The sequence below is a fragment of the Gymnoscopelus braueri genome, assembly GCF_963280865.1.
Source record: "Gymnoscopelus braueri genome assembly, chromosome: 10".
In the NCBI taxonomy this organism is placed as follows: Eukaryota; Metazoa; Chordata; class Actinopteri; order Myctophiformes; family Myctophidae; genus Gymnoscopelus; species Gymnoscopelus braueri.
This window is the reverse complement of record NC_137611.1, coordinates 19,077,903-19,097,982: the sequence shown is the minus strand read 5'-3', so window position 1 is coordinate 19,097,982 and position 20,080 is coordinate 19,077,903. Positions and strand designations below refer to the sequence as shown.

General features: G+C 40.7%; 2 protein-coding genes across 2 annotated transcripts; one reads left to right on the top strand and one right to left on the bottom strand.

The window, feature by feature from the left end:
- Positions 1 to 4,288: 4,288 nt before the first annotated feature.
- On the top strand, positions 4,289 to 7,699 carry mul3 (mitochondrial E3 ubiquitin protein ligase 3). The gene is made up of 5 exons (XM_080440197.1): positions 4,289 to 4,390; positions 5,105 to 5,230; positions 5,329 to 5,416; positions 5,601 to 5,721; positions 6,175 to 7,699. Exons 2-5 carry the CDS (start codon positions 5,114 to 5,116, stop codon positions 6,665 to 6,667), a joined length of 819 nt encoding a protein of 272 aa, XP_080296323.1. The 5' UTR covers positions 4,289 to 4,390; positions 5,105 to 5,113; the 3' UTR covers positions 6,668 to 7,699.
- A 453-nt stretch (positions 7,700 to 8,152) lies between these two features.
- eif2b5 (eukaryotic translation initiation factor 2B, subunit 5 epsilon) lies at positions 8,153 to 19,496 on the bottom strand. The gene is made up of 16 exons (XM_080440147.1): positions 19,325 to 19,496; positions 18,502 to 18,626; positions 16,947 to 17,132; positions 16,485 to 16,662; positions 16,273 to 16,353; positions 15,838 to 15,915; positions 15,234 to 15,546; positions 14,771 to 14,916; positions 14,479 to 14,626; positions 14,279 to 14,380; positions 14,036 to 14,137; positions 13,627 to 13,717; positions 12,924 to 13,047; positions 12,094 to 12,219; positions 11,608 to 11,718; positions 8,153 to 9,019 (listed from the first exon to the last, which is right to left on the bottom strand). Exons 1-16 carry the CDS (start codon positions 19,481 to 19,483, stop codon positions 8,957 to 8,959), a joined length of 2,133 nt encoding a protein of 710 aa, XP_080296273.1. The 5' UTR covers positions 19,484 to 19,496; the 3' UTR covers positions 8,153 to 8,956.
- Between the last annotated feature and the right edge of the window lie 584 nt (positions 19,497 to 20,080).

The window sequence follows — 20,080 nt, the reverse complement described above, 5'->3', positions numbered from 1 at the left end:
GGAGAAACTCCAGGCAATCCTCAGTAAGATCTGCCAGTTCAGTAGTTTTACTGAAACACTTTAATGCAGTGCATGAAGAAGTTGTCTTATGATAGCAGTGTGTGGGTATGTGTGTTGTGTTTTGTTTTGTTTGGCATGGGGTTGTGTATTTGGTGGTCTAATATTCGGTCAGTCACGAGTCGCACGTTGTGCAGAGTTGGAAGACACAATGCTTATTTCATAATATCTGTTGTCCATGGGACATACACATGAGTGACACTGGGTGTAGCGGGCCAACACAGTCATCTCTGTCTGCCAATTGTCTGTAGATTTGGTCAATGTGTGTCATTCTGCAGTCACATGCTATTGTGAAAATTAAGAGCAGACCATAGGATTATTTTGTCCAGGAAGCATACACATTATTGCCATGACAACCCAGTCAGCAGTCTGTTGGATCCATGTTGATCTACCTGGGGTCAGTGGGTTGACACCTGGTTCTTTCCTATGTCTGTTTGACAATGAGCAGGGTCACTGGGGGACTGACTAAAACCAGTAGTAGTAGAACCAGTAGTTCTTGTGAAGTTAGTGTGTAACTTGGTTCTTTGTTATACTGCTTTCTGGCCCCATCTACCCACACACGCACGCACGCACGCACGCACGCACGCACATACACACACGCACGCACGCACATACACATACACATACATGCACACACACACACACACACACACACACACACTCACACGAGCATGCATGTGCCTGTATGGGGGTGGGTGGGTTTGTTTGGATAGGCCACATGTGCAATGTCTAATTTGTCTAATGTATAATGAGAATAAATGCATAAGTCATTACGAAAGTGAGGGTCATATGAAACACAAATGTTTTCAATAATCAAAACCAATACCTTTTTCATTTGCATTGACTTTCAAAAATCGAACTTGAGCCATGTAAAGCTCTATTTAGGGATACAGTATCTTAAATGAATTAATTTTAGAGCAAAATACCACATGGTACTCTAACATTTCTAATTGTTCTGTTGAATTACACAATATAACTGCAAGTGTCATTGTGGTTTTCACTTCCTGCTCGAGAGTAAAGTCCCTGCACCACCACGTAAGTTGTGAGTTCAAATCCACCATATAGTGCATCCGGCTTTGTCGGGCCTCAATGCGAACATTGCATCATTCATCATAGGAGTACGTGCAATTGATCATTGCACGTACTCCTACAGGCTGGGGGCGGCACCTGTCAGTGGGGAGTGTTGGACGGGAGGAGTAGGATGAAGGCGAAGGCTCTACATCCTCCCGGTGGGGGCTCCTCACTGGCAGGTGAGTCGATACAAAAGCAGTGACAACACAGAATGTGTTTGGGGAGGAATCATTTGGCATAACGATTACATTCGGGTGAAAAAGGGGGTAAAAATAACTGGCCACTCTCAATAAAAAAAAATAATAAAAAAAAAAAACTCCTAGAATTAATACCTGATACAGCTCTTACACCTATATATTAACAATAATCTGCAAAGCATAAAATAATGAGAAAATGGCACACATAATTTCATCAATAATAAGCTTGTGAGAAGAGTCTTATTGGCAATGGCAATGTTGCTGCTCATCTCTAGGTGACAACCAAAGAAGAATTGCCACCCCGAAAGTAGCAGATCTACAAGCTCACAACGTGTCGAAGAGATTTGGTGTAGGGAGCAAAAAAGTGCACCAAGTACAGAGCCAACTCAGATCAGTTTTACAAGATTAGAGGGATTAAGTGGTGAACTAGTTTTCAGATGAAGACATACAGTACAGTGCATACAGTATACACGTATGCATGCCCTGTGCCCACCATCTGATACGTATATACAACATAGGGAGCACATGATGTGCCCTATTTCAAATGCACATTTCATGATGTGAAAGCAAATCTGTGAAAGTAGCAATGGCAAATTGTTTTTTCCATTGCTTTGGTCAAAATCAGACATTCAAAATTGTTTATTATTGAGGACTTAGATAGTCCTCAGCTCTTGGCCTCTCTGACCTGCTGGTTAACCACTTAAAAGCAGGATGAGTAATATTCTTTTGTTTGTTACAAATGTGCTATATTCTGATAGTTCTCCTTGCTATAGAGTGTTTGTTCAGTAACAGGAGTCTCCCTGTCTCTCCAGCTCTTTAGTAAACAGAAAAGGCATTCTCAGGTTGGGAATTTCATTCAGTCAGGAGAGAGAACTCACACACAAGCGAAACTGAAAGTGATAACACAAAGAAATTAGCAGACAAAATTTGAGCTGGAACACTATAGAATTTAAGCTGATGAATGGGAATTCTCTCCTGATTGGTTGAAATTGGCAACCCACCTGAAAATGTATTTTCTGTTTATTAAAGAGCTGGAGAGACAGGGAGACCCCTGTTATTGAACAAATGCTCTATAGCAATGATTACTATCAGAATATAGTGCTTTAACCTTTTAACAAAAAAAATAACCTTTAGTTTTAACCTAGAAATATCACTTGGCCTACCCATACCCTTAAGCCCTATTTGAAAATAGTGAAAATAGCTGATCTAGGAGATTGTAGATCTGTTTTCATTGGTTTGGAAACAATTGTAATCTTTTTTCATTACTTTTTAAACGTTTCACCAACAATTGCATGCCCCCAATAGGGACCCCAGGTTGAAAGTGGTTAAAGGGATACTTCACTTTCGGGCCGGGGACACATTTAAAAAAAATATTAAAAATAAATGAAAAAAGTTATGGAAAATTCATGGCCCCCTCACACATTAGTAGGACACTCTAATGCGTGAGGGGGCCATGAATTTTCCATAACTTTTTTCATTTATTTTTAATATTTTTTTTAAATGTGTCGGCGGCCCGGAAGTGAAGTATCCCTTTAAGAATTGATTTTCTGAAGTGGTCCTTATACAAGCCAGGCAGACATGCAGTTCTGCTATTTACTTTACCACTTACTGCAACGTTCCAGAATGCCATTGTTTTGCAGTGGTTATAGAATGCACTGCAAGGACAGCCGTTTTCAAAAGGAATGAATCAACACCTGACTCAGACTTAACCATGACATAGATGGAGGCTGCTATGAAAGAAAGCCTCCATTCAAAAAACTAGCTGTGAATAGTCAACTGGAGGCTCAAGGCTGTATGAGAGTTAAGAAAAACAACTCTAATTTTATTTTCTCTTTTCTGCACAATCTCTAAACTCCTCTCCAAAGAGCGGGGGGGGGGGGGACCACATATTATTTGGTGGTCATGGTGAGTGTGTGTCTAAAGTCAAAGTTCACCAAGATAACGAAATCTGGCACACATGTGGGCCCAAACACAGACACACGTGGGCCCAAACACAGACACACATACAGAGAGAGAGAGAGAGAGAGAGAGAGAGAGAGAGAGAGAGAGAGAGAGAGAGAGAGAGAGAGAGAGAGAGAGAGAGAGAGAGAGTCACTTGAGAGAAACTGGTCATTTCTCTGGCCCACTGGCCCATTCCCTGTTTTACATCTTAAAACCCATTTATGACAGGCAACAGATAAGCCGATTGAGAGAAAGAAAGACAGACAGACAGACAGACAGACAGACAGACAGACAGACAGACAGACAGACAGACAGACAGACAGACAGACAGACAGACAGACAGACAGACAGACAGGCAGACAGACAGACAGACAGACAGACAGACAGACAGACAGGCAGGCAGGCAGGCAGGCAGGCAGGCAGGCAGGCAGACAGACAGACAGACAGACAGACAGACAGACAGACAGACAGACAGACAGACAGACAGACAGACATTTGCTCAACTTCTCAGCTCAAAAATACATGAAGAAAATGCTTGATGTTATAGTTGATACTTTACCAAACAAATGAGGTGAATGTGGCACACCAATTTGAGTATAACAACTCTATATAGGCTACAGATTTGCACAATGCCCACTTCATAATAGTGTCCAGTTAGTTCTCTTGTATTCGTAGAGCCAACCAACCAGCTACCAAAACGTGACATTGTTGCCGCCTAGTGTTCACAAGACGAAAACACTGTTTGCCCGAAAAGTGCGATCTATTGAATTATGAAACGCCAGAGGTCACTGTTTAAAAGGAGAAAAAAAGATGAAAGAAAAATAATTACAAAACACGTAACATAATGAGACAACCTTCAAACAGTTTTTGGTGTTTTTCTAATGTATTTCCTAACACATTTCAATAGGTAATCCATTTCGGTGTAACGGCAATATGCTCGTGTCCTATTGGTTGACTTTTCCTCCGAGGGGTGACGCGAGGTTATTGGTTGACGGAGCTGACGTCATACAGACAAACCAGACGAGGAAATGAAATACAAGAAACAAGTAGCTTTTGTTTTCGATGTCCTCCTAATTACATGGTGCAACAACATTATCATAATCTGACCTCGTTCTTTCTAACAGGTGAGTTTTTATTTATTTACAATTCATTCATTTGAAAACAGCAGCATACAGAAGGTAGATTCACTCCAAACCTCTTGGTAATTTAGCTTTATGAGTTGTTGTACAGTTACAGTTGCAGCCAGGTGTGTTTCTGCTCAGTGGTGTAAAGTATCTAAGTACATTTACTCAAGTACTGTACTGAAGTACAATTTTGAGATATTTTTTACTTAACTGGAGTATTTCCAATGTTCTAGTACTTTTCTAGTCCATTACATCTCAGAGGCAAATATTGTACTTTTACTCCACTACAATTATTTGAAAACTTTTAGTTAATTTGTAGATTTTGATTATTATCACAAAACATACTAACCACTTCAGCCCTATATACATTTTGGCCATTTGAAAATAGCCGATCTACAAGCATTGTGAGCTTGTAGATCTGCTATTTTCAAAGGATTTTTATACATTTCATACATTTGAAATGGGACATTCTGCATAATGAGTACTTTCTACTTCTGATACTTTAAGTACATTTTGATATCAATATTTTGTACTTTTACTCAAATACATTTTGAATTCCGGACTTTTACTTGTAACAGAGTATTTATAAATTGCAGTATTGATACTTTTACTTAAGTAAAAAAGGTGAGTACTTATTCCACCACTGTTTCTGCTTCATGTTTCCTGTGACTGTGACATGTCCATGTTTCCTGTTTCCTATTTTCTTTGTCACAGAGACTCAAAATGAGTGACTTTTCTATCAGTCCCTTGCTTTTGATTGGGACAGGATCCAGCTTCCTACTCTCACGCTTGTTTTATAAATTATACCAAGACAAGAAAGAGGAGATACGCAAGTTGAAGGCAAGTATAGACAAACTAAATAACAACATCAGTTATTTGCAGTTATTGACGATGCTTGAACCCTATTTGAAAGCTGATCTCTTGTTGCTTTCCTTCAGGAAATCCCTAATTTCAGGCCAGATCAACATTTGTTGAAAATACTGAAGACATCAGCCCACAAACGACTACATTATGTTGCTGTAGAAGGTACAAAAGTCGTAAATGTATTTACCCAATGAAAGTATATGATGCAGGGATATTTTTTACCAAAACAAGCATTACGCCAATTTACTGCACATGACAATTGTGTGTAAACTTACCTGTGATAGACTGTACAGTGCACAGTACCAGATTGAAAAGACAAAGCCGGTGGGATTGTTTCTGTTTCCAGGACTGATCCAAGCAGAAGGGGAGCCTCTGGCCAGCCAGTTTGTCCCACGATGCTCTGGTGTGATTCAGCAGATAGTTGTGGAGGAACAGTGGAGATTCTGGAACTCTGTCACCAAAACATGGTAGGTCAACTCCGAATATTATTTCCCCCTGGACATCTATAAAGGTTTATCTCATCTTAGAGCTGCAATCCATAACTTTTTAGTGAGTGAAACGTTAATTTGACCAATCTGCATGGTAGAGTATGTTGATATAACCAATACAACTGTGGTGGTTGTATTAGTTGGTCTACCTGCCCTTCTATTGCGAATCATATATCCTGTGGGGTATTGCATGAAGGTCGAAGCGCAATGTAGCCTCAACCCAAACAGGCATTCCATATAGCACAGCAGTACAAATGATCCTGGGTAGGACATAAAAGTTACGGATTGCAACTTTAATATCTGTTGTATTCATCACTGTCTTAAGCCTAAATCTACTGAAAATCGTTCATTTTTGGCGAGCGACACAGTCGTATGATCATGTACAAGAGGGATTTATCAAAAACACCCACAACATGGATTCCTTTTTCCCAGGAACTCCCGCTGGATGAATAGAAAGGAGACCAACAACTCGGTGCCCTTCAGTCTGGTGAGTCCAGGCGCGTACACCAGCGACTTGTGCATGAAGGTTCAGAAACCCCTGGAGGCCTCTGGGTGTTTCCTGGAGGAGGTTTACAGCAGGGTGAAACGCGTCGAGGAGGGCCTGCTGGATGTGGTGCTGTTGGGAATCAGTGGCGAGAAGCTGGTGGCGCAGAAAGAAAGCGAGTCGATACTGCGTGTTGGGACTACCATGACTGGGTTCGGCGAGGTGGTCCTGGAGGGAGGTAAAGTGATGAGAATGCAGGCTCCACAAGACGGCCGCAGCTTTGTCTTAGTACCCACAGATTACAGGAGCTTCATGGACAGGCACGAGAGCTCAGCAACGATGTGGATGGTGTCCACAGCATTCTGTGGGGCCACAGGGGCCACTCTCTTGGCTGGAATCATCAGTAGCTTGATTGGAAAACAGAACGGCAAAAGGGAATAGATCTGTAAGTTGGCTAAACCCCAGGGGGGTGCTCAAACACACTATTCTGTAGATGCATGCCAGGATTGGGGAAGGAATCAACATTTTCTTTTACATTAAAATGGGGCTTTTCACAAGGAGCTTTAGGATTAGAAAGTAAGGGAATAAGAAAGTTGGGGCATTAAAGATATAATACTTTTTTTAAACACTTACCACCAGGTGGCACAGTTATACCATAATGATTGTCTAATGACTTGCTCCTGAAAAAACGTGAGAAAAAAGGCATATTTTTCCATCACAAAAACATCCCTCCATGCATCTACAGTACTATACCAGGATATAGTCTAGTCTAGTACGTATCTCCCTATTCCTACTATACGTGGCAAACTCTATATTAAACACTATAGCCTGGTGACTTCCTTTAGGGAGTCCTCATAGGTAACGTATCTCATCATAAAGCTGCTACATACAGAGTACCATTTTAACCTTTGAGGTTACACTTGATAGTTACTCTGAGCCCAAATTACATTTTGAGCCATGAATGTAAAGTGTATTACGTACTGTAACATGCACAATTCACTGCAGACCACAGATGTATTGTGACCTAGATTTATCTTAAAGTCTAAGGGGAAGTACACAGCTTTAAAAAATGAGCCCTTTAAACATTGACAGATTGCTTATTTTCTTCATGCATTTAGTTACTCTTTATGTTGCTAAATATGTAATTTACCTTTTATTACAGAATCATTATAGCAGGGTTGATAACTTTGTATTCCTTTCATTGTCCATCTATCACTTCAACCCCCGTTTTAAATGTGAATGTGTAGTTATTATTGTTGCATCCTGAGCGGTTAATGGCTGATGACACTTTACAGCATGCCTCAGGGTGCTCAGACATTATTTTTTGTTATGGGGAATGTTTTGGGGGAATTAATTTGTCATCTGATTTTGTTCTGATTGTGTGTTTTTGGAGGGCACCCTGACCAATGTTGCAGGGAAACCCCCCCTCCATGTTATAAACAAGTGTTCCAATAAAGTAATTTGAACTTTTCACCCATGTGTGGGTGTATGTCTGTCCACAGCTAATCTCACATTCTACTAGGCAGATCTGCATTATAGTTCTTGTGGACACAGCAGGCCAAAGCACAAATCGACACTGGGGTATCAAAAACCTGACCGCAGCCTTTGATTGGTGATACAAACATAATTGACAGAAGGAATTACCAATCACACTTAGCAGACTACACAGAAAATTGAATGACCGATCTGTTCAGAATTATGTGCAGGATCCCACTGCTGGAAGGGTCACACATTTTAACGTCATGTTTGTGCTAGTGATGACACGCCACACAACTTTTCAAGCTGTCCAGTGTCCACCATTCAAAGAAGCTTCTTCTCTGGTTGCACTGTAATGATGTACAGACAGTCCTTTCCCTTCCCATCACGCGTAACCCCGAAACATTGATATATCTCATCTCCCAAACAGAAAAATGGAGGGAGGGAGGGCATGAATTGTGCTCTACTGAGCAACCCTAGTTCATTTTTATTCCAACATTGATGTTGACAGTCCAGCATATTCAGACAGGTCAGCTTGGATTTGTACTGTGCTAAAGAGTTGATAATGACCATAGCTACTTACTGTACTTATTTTAATGACTATATGCAGTATATCACAATAACATGCACATGTTTGTTTGGACCTATATTATGAATGAGGAGGATGATTTAAAGTAAATCATTTTCCGAAGGGTCCTGGGTTGTTTTATTTTTAATGTCGACATTCATAGCACACAGCCCTTAAACATGTTGTGGCCCAGTGTTGCATTGCTGAATTGGAACGTGGTTGCATTCTATTTTAATGACGTGACACGCACGTCGCTTAACACCCACACTACAGGTCACACAATGGACAATTGTGATATGCATCTAGGCTCATTCCTATGTTAATTCACCTGGTATGAGTCGGAGCCTTTGTAAACTTTGTTGAGGTGTGAATTTAAAGTTGTTTTAAATCTATGCATGTGCCTGCGCGTGCTCCTGGTCAAATAGGTTCCTGCACGGCGTGCAAGGCCGTCCCATGAGCAATGCAACCCTGTTGTGGCCCTATGAGAAACAATGCATGTCAGTTCTCAATGTTTGATAATAAAACTTAACAGTGTGATGTTGATGTAGATTAGTGATGGAAAGCTGTTGAGACTTAAGGTAACTGAAAATCATTTCAAAAACAAATCTCTGAGCCTGATGATGAACACAACAGTCTCAAAGTCTTTAATTTAGTCCTCATCTCTCTTATCAAGCAATCTCTCATCATTAGCCTTCCTCTTCTGACGATTCATCCTCTGCCTCTTCCAACCACTTGATGAACTTCTGAAGCTGGAAAACACAAATACAATTGTAACATATACTGCTCTATTGCAATGTCATGGAAAACACCTGAATAAAACAGTGGAGAAACAATTAATCTGCATCCATACAGGTGCACTGCATGATAGAATGGCAACATCCTGTCAAGCTCTGTGGCAGATGTAAGAGCGGGAACAGGCCAGTTCTGGAAAACTGCTCATCTGATGGAGTTCACACTCTTTTGGGCCTCAGTAATACACACACCAAGTGTGAAGTCGATCGCATTGAGCAGTTGGCAAGATATGCATGCCCATACGGAGTGGAAATCCACAATGGTCTGATCAACTTAACATTCAACACTGCACTTCCTTGGGTCCTCTGCAATACACCCGTTAAGTGTGCGAAGGACTGATACATACAGATTACGGACAGAAATTCCTGGAATTTATAGATAGATGGCAAAAGAAGTGACTATGAAAGAGGGTTAGTTATTGGGGCACGGATGGGAAAGACATCAGTAAGTAGGGTAACTTGGAAGCACACATTAAATGACTGATGCTCGTGCAATAGTGCGATATGTAAGGAAAAACAGAAGAGCGACTCTTCATGTGAGTGAGAATGTCAATGCAGGACATGATCAAACAGTCAGCAAGAACACTACATAGAGAGGGATGTTATAGTAGGGTTGCGGGTAGGGCTGAACGATTTTGGGAAAAAATCTAATTGCGATTTTTCTGACTGATATTGCGATTGCGATTTGATTGCGATTAAAAAAAAAAAAAAAAAAATCTTTAACATTTTTTTAAGTCAAGCTTCAGTTTAGTATTCACTGTGTACGTTTAAAAAGTAATTGGAAGTAATGGAACATTACCAAATGGCATACCATTTATTTACTGTTCTAGATCCTAATAAATAAGGATGAGAACTAAAAGATATGAATTGCTTCATTGCTTCCAACATGTATCTTCCAAGTACTTTTTTTCCCATGTATATATTTAAACATTTAGCTGGAATAGAAATAGCTTATTTTTGTAAACAACCCAACATTGAACTTGTTAAGTCATTAACTTATGGCTCAAGAAGAGAAGCTTTTTCTGAAATGAAGTTCAATAAATAAAAATAAAATTAAACAAATAATTACCTTTTTTGTGTAAACAATTCACAGCAGTGAAATAAGTAGGTATTTCACTTATGGCTAAAGAAGCATATTTACTGATATCCAGTATTTAGCTTATGTAGATTAACATTCAACTAAAATGTAACACTTTTTTGTCTCACAAGGCAAAGTCCTCTCCTACTGTACATTGTATTACTACTACTCCTTGGAAGTGAAAAACTCAGAATACATAACGCAGTGGTGGAAAGTAACTAAGTACATTTACTTAAGTACTGTATTTGTACTTTACTTGAGTATTTCTAATTTCCAATACTTTAACTTCTACTCCACTACATCTCAGAGGCAAATATTGTACTTTTACTCCACTACAATTATTTGAAAACTTTAGTGACTACTTACTTTTCAGATATAAATTATAATATTGTAAAACCTACATTAACCACTTTGGCCCTATTTTATACCTAGGTTATTTGAAAATAGCAGATCTACAAGCTCACAACGCGCCGTGAGGCAACGCGTTGTGAGCTTGTAGATCTGCTATTTTCAAACATTAGTACTTTTACTTTTGGTACTTTAAGTACATTTTGATACCAATACTTTTGTACTTTTATTCAAGTACATTTTGACTTTTTACTTGTAACAGAGTACTTCTACATTGCAGTATTGATACTTTTACTTAAGTACAACATTTGAGTACTTTTTCCACCACTGTACATAACAGAAGTGACAAAGATACAGTTCATAGTCGCTTCTTTTGGGCTTGTTTTCATAGACAGGGTTGCTTATTTCTCTCACAAAACCTGGCAACACTGACCAGGAAGTGCTTTCCATCGTATTGTTTACATTGCATCCAACAGTAATAGTTTAATAATGATGGGAAAAATATAAGTTACACTAACAGAAACAAACATAGATAGGAGCAACACTACTACTACACTGCTTGTGTCGCACCGAAAATAATGTTTTACCGCTACGCGCGGCATCAGGGATTTGCGCAACACGGCCGTTCGACAAACTTTAAATACTCGTAGCCGACGGAGACCTAACTATTATATGAGAGGGACAGAGCGAGAGAGGGGGGGGGGCCTCGCTGCCCTCTCGCTCCCTGTAGAGAGATGCAGGCAGCCACTCTGGAGAGAAGGAGACAAGTCCCGCGGGTGCTCTGGCATTAATATGAATATTAAAATGATTTATTATGATAAAATAAAAAATAAAAAAATCGCGGCCTTTGCGATTAGCTAATCGCGTGGTTTCAAATCGCGATTTCGGTTTGAAAACGATTAATCGTTCAGCCTTAGTTGCGGGGCATAAACACCTCATTACAAAGTTCACAGAGATGTGGAAAAAACAAAAGTGATACGATCAGATGAAAATCAGATGCATGTCAAGGTGCACTGAAGCTGTGCTGGCAGCGTGTGGTGGCCCAACACTCTTTATGTTGTTTTTTTCTTTAAGTTGTCACCCGTCTGTGTATTCTTCTGAAGTCCTATCTTGTACTTACCCCTTGATTCTTGCGCAGCTCTCTGCTCCTGTCAGTGGAGGCTCCCTTTGAGAACCAGCGCATTATGTTCTCCTCTTCCAAGATCTCCAGCTGGTACATGTTCATCAACACCTGTGGAAGCACCACAGCATGTCATGTTTCACCATCTAAACATCTGACACCACTTCACATCCAGATCATGTGCTGTGCTGTTAAGTCTGAGCGGTCATCTGTGATGCGCTTGCAGAGGAAATGCAGTATAGGAACACAGCAATTTCCCCATTAGAAATTAACTTTAGTTATGGTTCTGAAAAGTAATGGTGATATAGTATATATTTGCAGCAGACCTTTCGAAAAATTACATCTTGTCACAATAAAATCCTTAGTGTTAATTTAACTCTGAAAAGTTAAAATTAACACCATTTGTGCACTCTTCAGAGTTACATTATCACTAAGGAAGTTACGGCGCAGTGAAGAATGTTAAATATGCATTTGGTTTACACACACCTTGACCATTGCACCCCAGTGACTCTCCTGCTCCAGGAAGTACTCTTCAAAGGCCGCCAGGCAGTCCAAATGGTCTTGTGCTCGTTTTACGTAGTTTTTAAACACAGGCGCCCATTTTTTCATCAGCTGAGAGAAGGAAAAACAAGAACTAATGATGACAGACCATTATTTCCCTGGAACCCACACACACACACACACACACACACACACACACACACACACACACACACACACACACACACACACACACACACACACACACACACACACACACACACACACACACACACACACACACACACACACACACACACACACACACACACATTGCAAGAGAAGAAATGCATAGTTGATTCAGCAAAATGTTTAATTTCAGACAACAATTAGGAAATCTATACATTTCTCACATGAAATCTTAATGGGGGGAAAAAATATGGTTCATTGAACTTCTCTGAATTGAAGTATGCTGCTCCAGTGAATTCTGACAGCTGTTACACACCGGTGTGTTTTTATTGGGGAAGGTACTTTATTTTCCCCTGAAGTGAAGCTTGGAGGCAGCCACTGTTTTACAAAACTTCAAACTGCCTGAATGCTGTAGTGCTTATAGATTCAAGTCAGGGAAATAAAGAACCATGAGCAATTCTGGAAGTAGGGAGGATCAGCGTCAACAATCTGTGACTGCGGTAGGATTCTAATTTTTAAAACAATGTCTTTTCACACAATAAAATTACGATAATAAATAATAGTTGAACCAACAAGTATTTCGGTGTTGATTAGGAGGAGCAGCACCGTTTAATAGACTAGTCGGCCACATCCCTAGTATTACTCACAGGAAGAAGATGAGTGACGTATTGGGATGTCGTGAGCTGTGGGCCATGCTGCTGGAAGGGGAACTCTAGAAGCACTCTGGTTAACATTTGCATCACCTCCTTCAGGGTGATGTTGTATGCATACCTGCAATGCAAAATACACATGTGGATGCTGAGCGTTAAGGAAAAATATGTAAAATTCTGAGAGTGGTAACAAAATGGACCCTAGATTTGCACACACTCAAGAGTTACAAATGGATAAAATAACACTTTTTTACTGTGAATCAGTGTTAATTTTGTTGACTAAGACTAAAAGAATAAAAGACTAAGATTTTGATATCTAGTCGACTAAGACTAGACAATTTCAGATGACTAAAATAGGACAAAAAGTAAATGGTGTTATTCAAACGGGAAGCGGCCGACGCGCCTATGTAATTCATTTTCAATGAGAGGAGAGCGATTATTTGGGACGTGCTGAGAAGTTGAAGGGCGGTGAGGCGAGCGGGCGCGGCCCCGAGAAATTCTCGCACTCATGCTCAGACTAAAACTACAAATATTTTGATATTTAGTCGACTAAGACTAGACTAAATCATTTCAGATGACTAAAATAGGACTAAGACTAAATGGTATGTTATTCAAAAGACTAAATCAGAATTTGCTGTCAATATTAACACTGTTTTGAATGAAGACAACAACTTTCAGACCAAGTTAAGCCACTGCTTACTTCAGAGAGTTGATCTCTAGAACCAGATTGTCACAGCCGATGTTTTCGTCCAACCCTCTCTGCAGAGTTCCCAGCACCTCCATCTCAAAAACTGCATGTGAAAACAGGACAGGAAGACAGGCCAGTCAAAGGAGGAGATCTCAAGATTCCATACATTTTATTGGTCACATGCTCATACTATGTATGTGCATTGAAATCTTGTGGTGGCAATGTGGGATACTACATCAGACTATGCAAACATTGTCAAATATATCATAAAAACGAGATGTAATACAAGTACGGTAATACAAGTTATAATACAAGGCTACTATAGAAGTAATAACGTGTCATGTGTGTCAAGTGTAGACAATTTAAATAAAAATAAAATATTGACTGTTAACTAGTTTCCCTAACACGCACGCACACACACCTTTGACATCGTCCATTTCAGGCGAGGGAATGACAGGTTCGTCTGTGTCATCGGGCTCACTGTCCTCACTTTCACTCTCAGGGTCAGGGTTCAACACCAAGCCTGGTGAAGAAGCAAAAAGAAGAAGAAGAAAAGTGTATGATTATGTGTGATTATGGGAAATGCCGTTTTTCTAGTAATTGGTGGCAACTGCAGACTTATGGACCGGCCATGCCAGCTGAGCTGTCTGCCTGTCTGTCTTACCCCAGAGACACTGGGACAACTCCTCTTCCTCTGTGTCATCCAGATTGTTGGCCTTCCAGATGTAACCTTTCCCCTCCGTGCCAACCTCTGCAGGGTTGAATACTGAAGGGTACAAGTTTATGAAAGGTTAGCCTGTTATCAGCGACTGTTGCTTTGTGACTGAATTTTGTTAAGAAAAGTAGAAAAATTATAGTACACACATTTCTGTTTGTTTTTGTCTTTACTCTGACCAACTTCAGTATCGTCACTTAAGAATTCATCATCATCATCCTCCTCCTCTTCCTCCTCTGGGTGATGCATGGACACCACGGTGCCTTCAGGGAGAGAGACGTTTGGACCAATCACCACCTAGAAAGTCAATTAGAATAGTGGACTAAATTGCTTACATCGCCGTAGACACTTTAGACACTAAGTAATTCTGACATCAACTACAACAATACATTTATTGTTTATTAGCTACTAATTTACAGAAAACAAAGATGAATTACTTACATTGTACGCTAAGACACATCGTTCATTTACTTTGACACCCTCTTTAACGTCAGCCCCGTCACAGACCACCGACTGGGTGATCTCCACTTTGCTGGCAATGTGGACATTATTCCAGATGTACGCCCGGCGAAGGATTACATTGTCACCTGGTGGACCACAAGGAGATGTTTGCTCACTCAGCTGTTACACAATATATATTTGTCTTTCTTTTTGTTCAATACACCAGTGGTTCTTAAACTTTTTCATGTCAAGATCTGCCATTTTCAAAAAGCCAATGTATATAGGGTTAAAGGGGTCAAACTGATTTTGATGCTATACTAACACATTTTGCTGGGGACCCCCTGGAACCCCCTCAAGGACCTCTGGGGGTCCCTGGACCCAACTTTGAGAACTACTGTAATACACAATCACGTTGCCTTGAGAAAAACAGGTCAGAAGTTGTCACAGTATATGAGACTGGTACCTATGGTGCAGTTGTTGCCAATGACGCTGTTAGAGATGTGACAGTTGGCGCCGATACTAGTGTCAGAGCCAATCAGAACGTTCTCCTCCATCTGGCTGCCGTGTCCCAGGCTGACCCCCGACCCCCTGTAGACGTTGTGGCGAGAAAATGTGCAACTCCGCCCCTTCTGGTCTGTGAAATTGGCTTCGGGAGTCAGAGGGTAGACCCACCGGCGAACGAGGTCCGACGACACCGAGTCGTACATGAGCAGGTTGGTCACGCGGGCACCATAACCGTCCTTCGTCACGTGCATGTGAATCTGGTTGCCGAAGATCTACAGCAAGTCAAGAGGAGAAAAATACTTAAGTTCTGCTGCTTACATTGGTCAAGTAGTTGTTCAAGATGTACTGAAGGTAGGTTGGGGGCCATCACAAATCCACAAGGGACTTCATACTGTATGTGAGCTCGTAAGCTTGTAGATCAGTCGAATATAGCCGATCTCAGCTATTTTCAAGTATAAATTAAGTATTAGGCCTTACATCAAGTTGTACTGAATGGAAGTTGGGGACCATCACAAATTCACAAGTGAGTTCTTAAGTACCAATTTTTCCTCCAGTCATCATACCTCTTCATTGACCAAAAGCCCTCTGACAAAGTCATTCCTCGTTTGATAGTCAAAGTTGTCTGTGAAGAGCTCAGCAACCTGAGAGGAGAGAAAACATTCATTAATCACTCTTATCATTCCGACTATGGTTTCTGGCTAAGCTTAGAGGCTGACAATACATAATCACGCTTCTCCAAAAAGCAGATGCTGAACCAAAAGTAGAGAAAACAAGAAAGAAGTTCCACACCCTGTAGCTTCCTTAAGTGAAATGTATTGGCAAATCCACCAGTGACGTTTAACTTTTGAGCCAGTGCTCTTTATCAGACTCATGAAGTGAGTGAAGTTGATGAATAGCATTAGCTTGAAATGTCATAAAAAATACAAGCTCCAGAATAGGGATGCTAGGGTGTAGTGGGAATTACAATGCGCGGACCTTCTTTCAGCTTAGAGACTGACCTGTGGTGAACAGATACTGATGTGACAGTCCAAGAGATCATGTCTGATTTCAAACTCATCACTTCCGCTATGGAAAATGTTCTGCAGAACAAAAAAGCACAGCAACTGTCATGTCAAAGTAAATGTTGTGCAATTAGTTAAGATAAGTAATTAATGCCATAGTACTGCAGTGTGTAAAATGTGCTGTAAAATGCCTAAGATTATTTGGTCACCATAGGGAATTGTATCTTCTTCAGCCCCTGCGTCTTCTGATAGTGCAGGACCCGCTGGCTCTTGCTGTCCATGGCAACAATGATGTCATCTTCCTCACAGCGAGACTTGTGTCCTGGTGAAGACTCTTTGAAGATCATGGTCATCACTGAGATGTTCTTCTCAATCTTTCTCCGATGCCTTCAGTAATGAAGTATAATAATACTAATGACTGATTTCAGTAAATAAACCCATAGATAAACAAAATGATGTTCTTGGTAAGGATCGTGAGCAGAATCAGAAGCTTTATTTTCATTATCAGAGGTTTACAGGTGTAAGGAAATAAAAACGTATTTGTTTTCCGTTCCTAACAATCAATCATATAGCTGGGGACCCACTAGAACCGCCTCAAGGATCCCTGGGGTCCAAGGACCCCTGGGGGTCCCTGGACCCCACTTGACTAATGATAACAATTGATAAGTCACCTGTGCTCTTGCAGTGCTTGACTGACGTCAATATTAGACACCACGTCTCCGTAGACCAACACAAAGTCAGAGCGCACAAGGGACTTGGCATCCACATCCCTCAGGACGTCGCCTAGGGAACGGTACAGGTCTGACGTAATGATGTGGACCACGTTGGGAGAGGTGGGACGACACCATTTTGAGTTCCTGTTGGAGAGGGAGACAAAATATCACATCCACTTTCAACATTATAAAGCACTTCAAACAAGAACGTCCTTAACTCTTTGACTGCGGTTGACTCGATAACGCGTCAATTGCTAGTTTGTCCAGTTGGCCGTCGACGCGTTAGACGCGCGTTCATTGTTTAATCTCTGATCGGGCTATTCTGCTTATTTTTCATTCTAGGTTTCGAGTTTCACTTACTTCACCCACACCTGCATCCGGTTTTATGACGCAGATTCCGTTTCCGGTTTTCATTTTTTTTCCCCGTAATTTTCGGCCAGAATAGGGAAACACACGGTTTTTCACACGGTATAAAAAACGAACGGAGAGGTCCACTTCTATAATCTATAGTCTGGGTGACGAACAGTCATCGCCGTCGTGTATCACATCGTAATTTTGGCCGATCGGAGAATCGGAGAACACGTCACATCCGGTTTGACGTATTTGACTCTTTGACTCTGTTTGGGGGGGGGGGCAGCGAGTCAGCGAGCTGATGAAGGTGTCTATTTGCTGCTCTCTGCTGGTGGAACCATCGTATGTGTTCAAAACCGCAGCTAGACAAACTATATGAAAATTAAATAACAAGATAACAAAACAAAAAAAACACGAAACTGGGGGAGTACTTTATGAAAATACTCTGGCAGTCAAAGAGTTAACAAAGTGCTTTATAGGGAACTACAGTATTTCAACAACATTATTAAAAGGTTCCAACATTACATTTACATTTGTTTAAATTATACTGTGCTGAAACTAACTGAACTACAAGCTCACAACACGTCAGATAGCCGCACGGTGTGAGTTTGTAGATTGGCTATTTTCAGCATGTGACGTGAGTGACCCAAATAAGGCTTAAACCTGCAAATCAGAACCTATTTTAATGAATGAAAAATGTTATTTTAACCAATATGTATGGTAGAGTATGTTAATGCAATATAACTAGCACATCTGCAGTGGCTGGAGGTGGTATCCCTACTCTTCCATTGATATGAGACATTTAGTTCTTATATCAATTGGTTCTCAACCTGTGGGATCATTTTCACAATATTTATCTATGGAACCCAGTCAAACTAAATGTAATGCCTCAACTCGTACAAAGTGCTTGTCAGGGTGGGGGGTCCCTAGTTCAAATATGATTATTTTGGGGGGTCACGGCCTGAAAAGGTAGAGAACCACTGAGGTAGACACCTATTGGTTGTCAAGTAGTACAGCCAGAAACTCATAAGCACAATATCTCCCCTGACCAGAGTGGTAGATGATTGTCCTCCCACTCAGTTGACCCGGGTTCAAATCCCGGGTAGGATGTAAAACGTATAGATGGCAGCTTTAAATGTAATTGCAATATCAGCATACTTACAGCAAGTGTTCCTTGATCTTATGTGACATCCAGCAGCAGAACACAAATGTTTCTTGCACCCCCGTTGAAGTGAGGAACTCGAGGGTGTAGTCGATCATAGACACATTGCCCAGAGGTAGCAGAGCCTGTGGATGAACATGAGAGGAGAATACAATACAACTGCAAATAAATAATGTCATCATATAGTAAAACCAAAGGATGCATCCTTTAAAGGTGAAGTTAGCCGATAGTGAATATTTCTTAAGAAATCCTTTTAAAAACTCATATCGATATCTTACAAATGATCATATTATATTAGCTATAGTTTATGACAGCTGTGTGACATATATGTCACACAGCTGTCATAAACTATAGCTAATACAATAAGATAATTTGTAAGTAGTTGATGTCGCACAGCTGTTTGTATACAAACAGCTGTGCGACATCAACTACTGGAGAATTACAGTTAACATTAAGTACACAGTTAGTACAGTTTTTCCACCAAAATGAATATGTAGATGTGATTAGTGTGAAAGTTAATTCCATAAAATCACTGTCTATATTAACTTCTGACCTGTCTACATCAGAAAACCATGGAGCTTTTTCAGATAATGTCAAGCAACCAATAGTGTGTACTGCCATTAAAGTCTTCTTATGATAAGAAGTCGTTGATGATGACTGGTCATGCATAATTTATTCTACTATGAAAGAATGGGCTCTGTGTCATCATGCTGAGTTGACACTGTCTACAGTGACAACAGCATGCACTCACTCAACAACAGCATAACTGGTTAGCATCCCATGTAGCATAGCTCGCTAACTATCAATCCATAAGGCAGCATACCCGCGGCTGATCTTTGGAGACGGGGAAAAACTTCCGATTGAAGCTGTCAGCGATCAGCACGGCCTGCAGCGGCTGCTCCTCTTCCTCCTGCTCGCCTTTCCTACCGGACAGCCCGGGACGGCTCTGTTTGCCTGCTTTACCTGCAGCCATGTTGCACATCCACTGGCCCACACAACAGTTTACCATTTGCCTCAGCTCCTCCTCCAAACGATGTCGTCACACTGCAGTACGGAGGGCCGTTAGGACAATCTAAAATCGCAAGGCTCCATCTTGACATTTAGGTCAAAACATTTTCGATGTCAAGCCAGACCCCCCCACATTCCAAAATGATACATAAAGGGCAGCGGACATCCATTTGCGAAGATGTTGTGCCAGGCACCCTTGAGAGACATTTTGTTGTTAGCCTGGAATCCAGACTGATTCGCTAATCATCTGGGTCTTCAGGGGTCTGGGGGCCTAGCTAGGGGGTCCAATTACCACTCTTTGAAATCAAACATAACAAGTGTCCCTTATTTTATATAGTCTCTTATGTTATTTTCAATTAATTTCTCTATCATTTGTTAAATCTTTTTTGTTTAGTTTTTGTACATATCTGAACTCAGATGTCTGACAGGCTATTTGTTTACTTAAAAACAAATCTAAATACATGCATTTACTATACCATTCTGCTTATAATTCTATATGTCGTTATAACATTGATTGAAACAAGGGTGATACAATACAATGTGTTAAAACAAAGGCAATAGATAACGATTT

What these genes read in the sequence shown, in the direction of transcription:
- mul3 (XM_080440197.1), top strand. Translation starts at nt 5,114, where the DNA reads ATGAGTGACTTTTCTATCAGTCCCTTGCTTTTGATTGGGACAGGATCC. An exon ending in ACATTATGTTGCTGTAGAAG is followed by an intron (nt 5,417 to 5,600) that starts GTACAAAAGTCG and finishes TTCTGTTTCCAG; the next exon opens with GACTGATCCAAGCAGAAGGG. An exon ending in AACTCTGTCACCAAAACATG is followed by an intron (nt 5,722 to 6,174) that starts GTAGGTCAACTC and finishes CCTTTTTCCCAG; the next exon opens with GAACTCCCGCTGGATGAATA.
- eif2b5 (XM_080440147.1), bottom strand. Translation starts at nt 19,483, where the DNA reads ATGTGCAACATGGCTGCAGGTAAAGCAGGCAAACAGAGCCGTCCCGGG. An exon ending in GATGTGTCTTAGCGTACAAT is followed by an intron (nt 14,627 to 14,770) that starts GTAAGTAATTCA and finishes TTGACTTTCTAG; the next exon opens with GTGGTGATTGGTCCAAACGT. An exon ending in ACGTCACTCATCTTCTTCCT is followed by an intron (nt 12,220 to 12,923) that starts GTGAGTAATACT and finishes TCCTTCTCTCAG; the next exon opens with CTGATGAAAAAATGGGCGCC.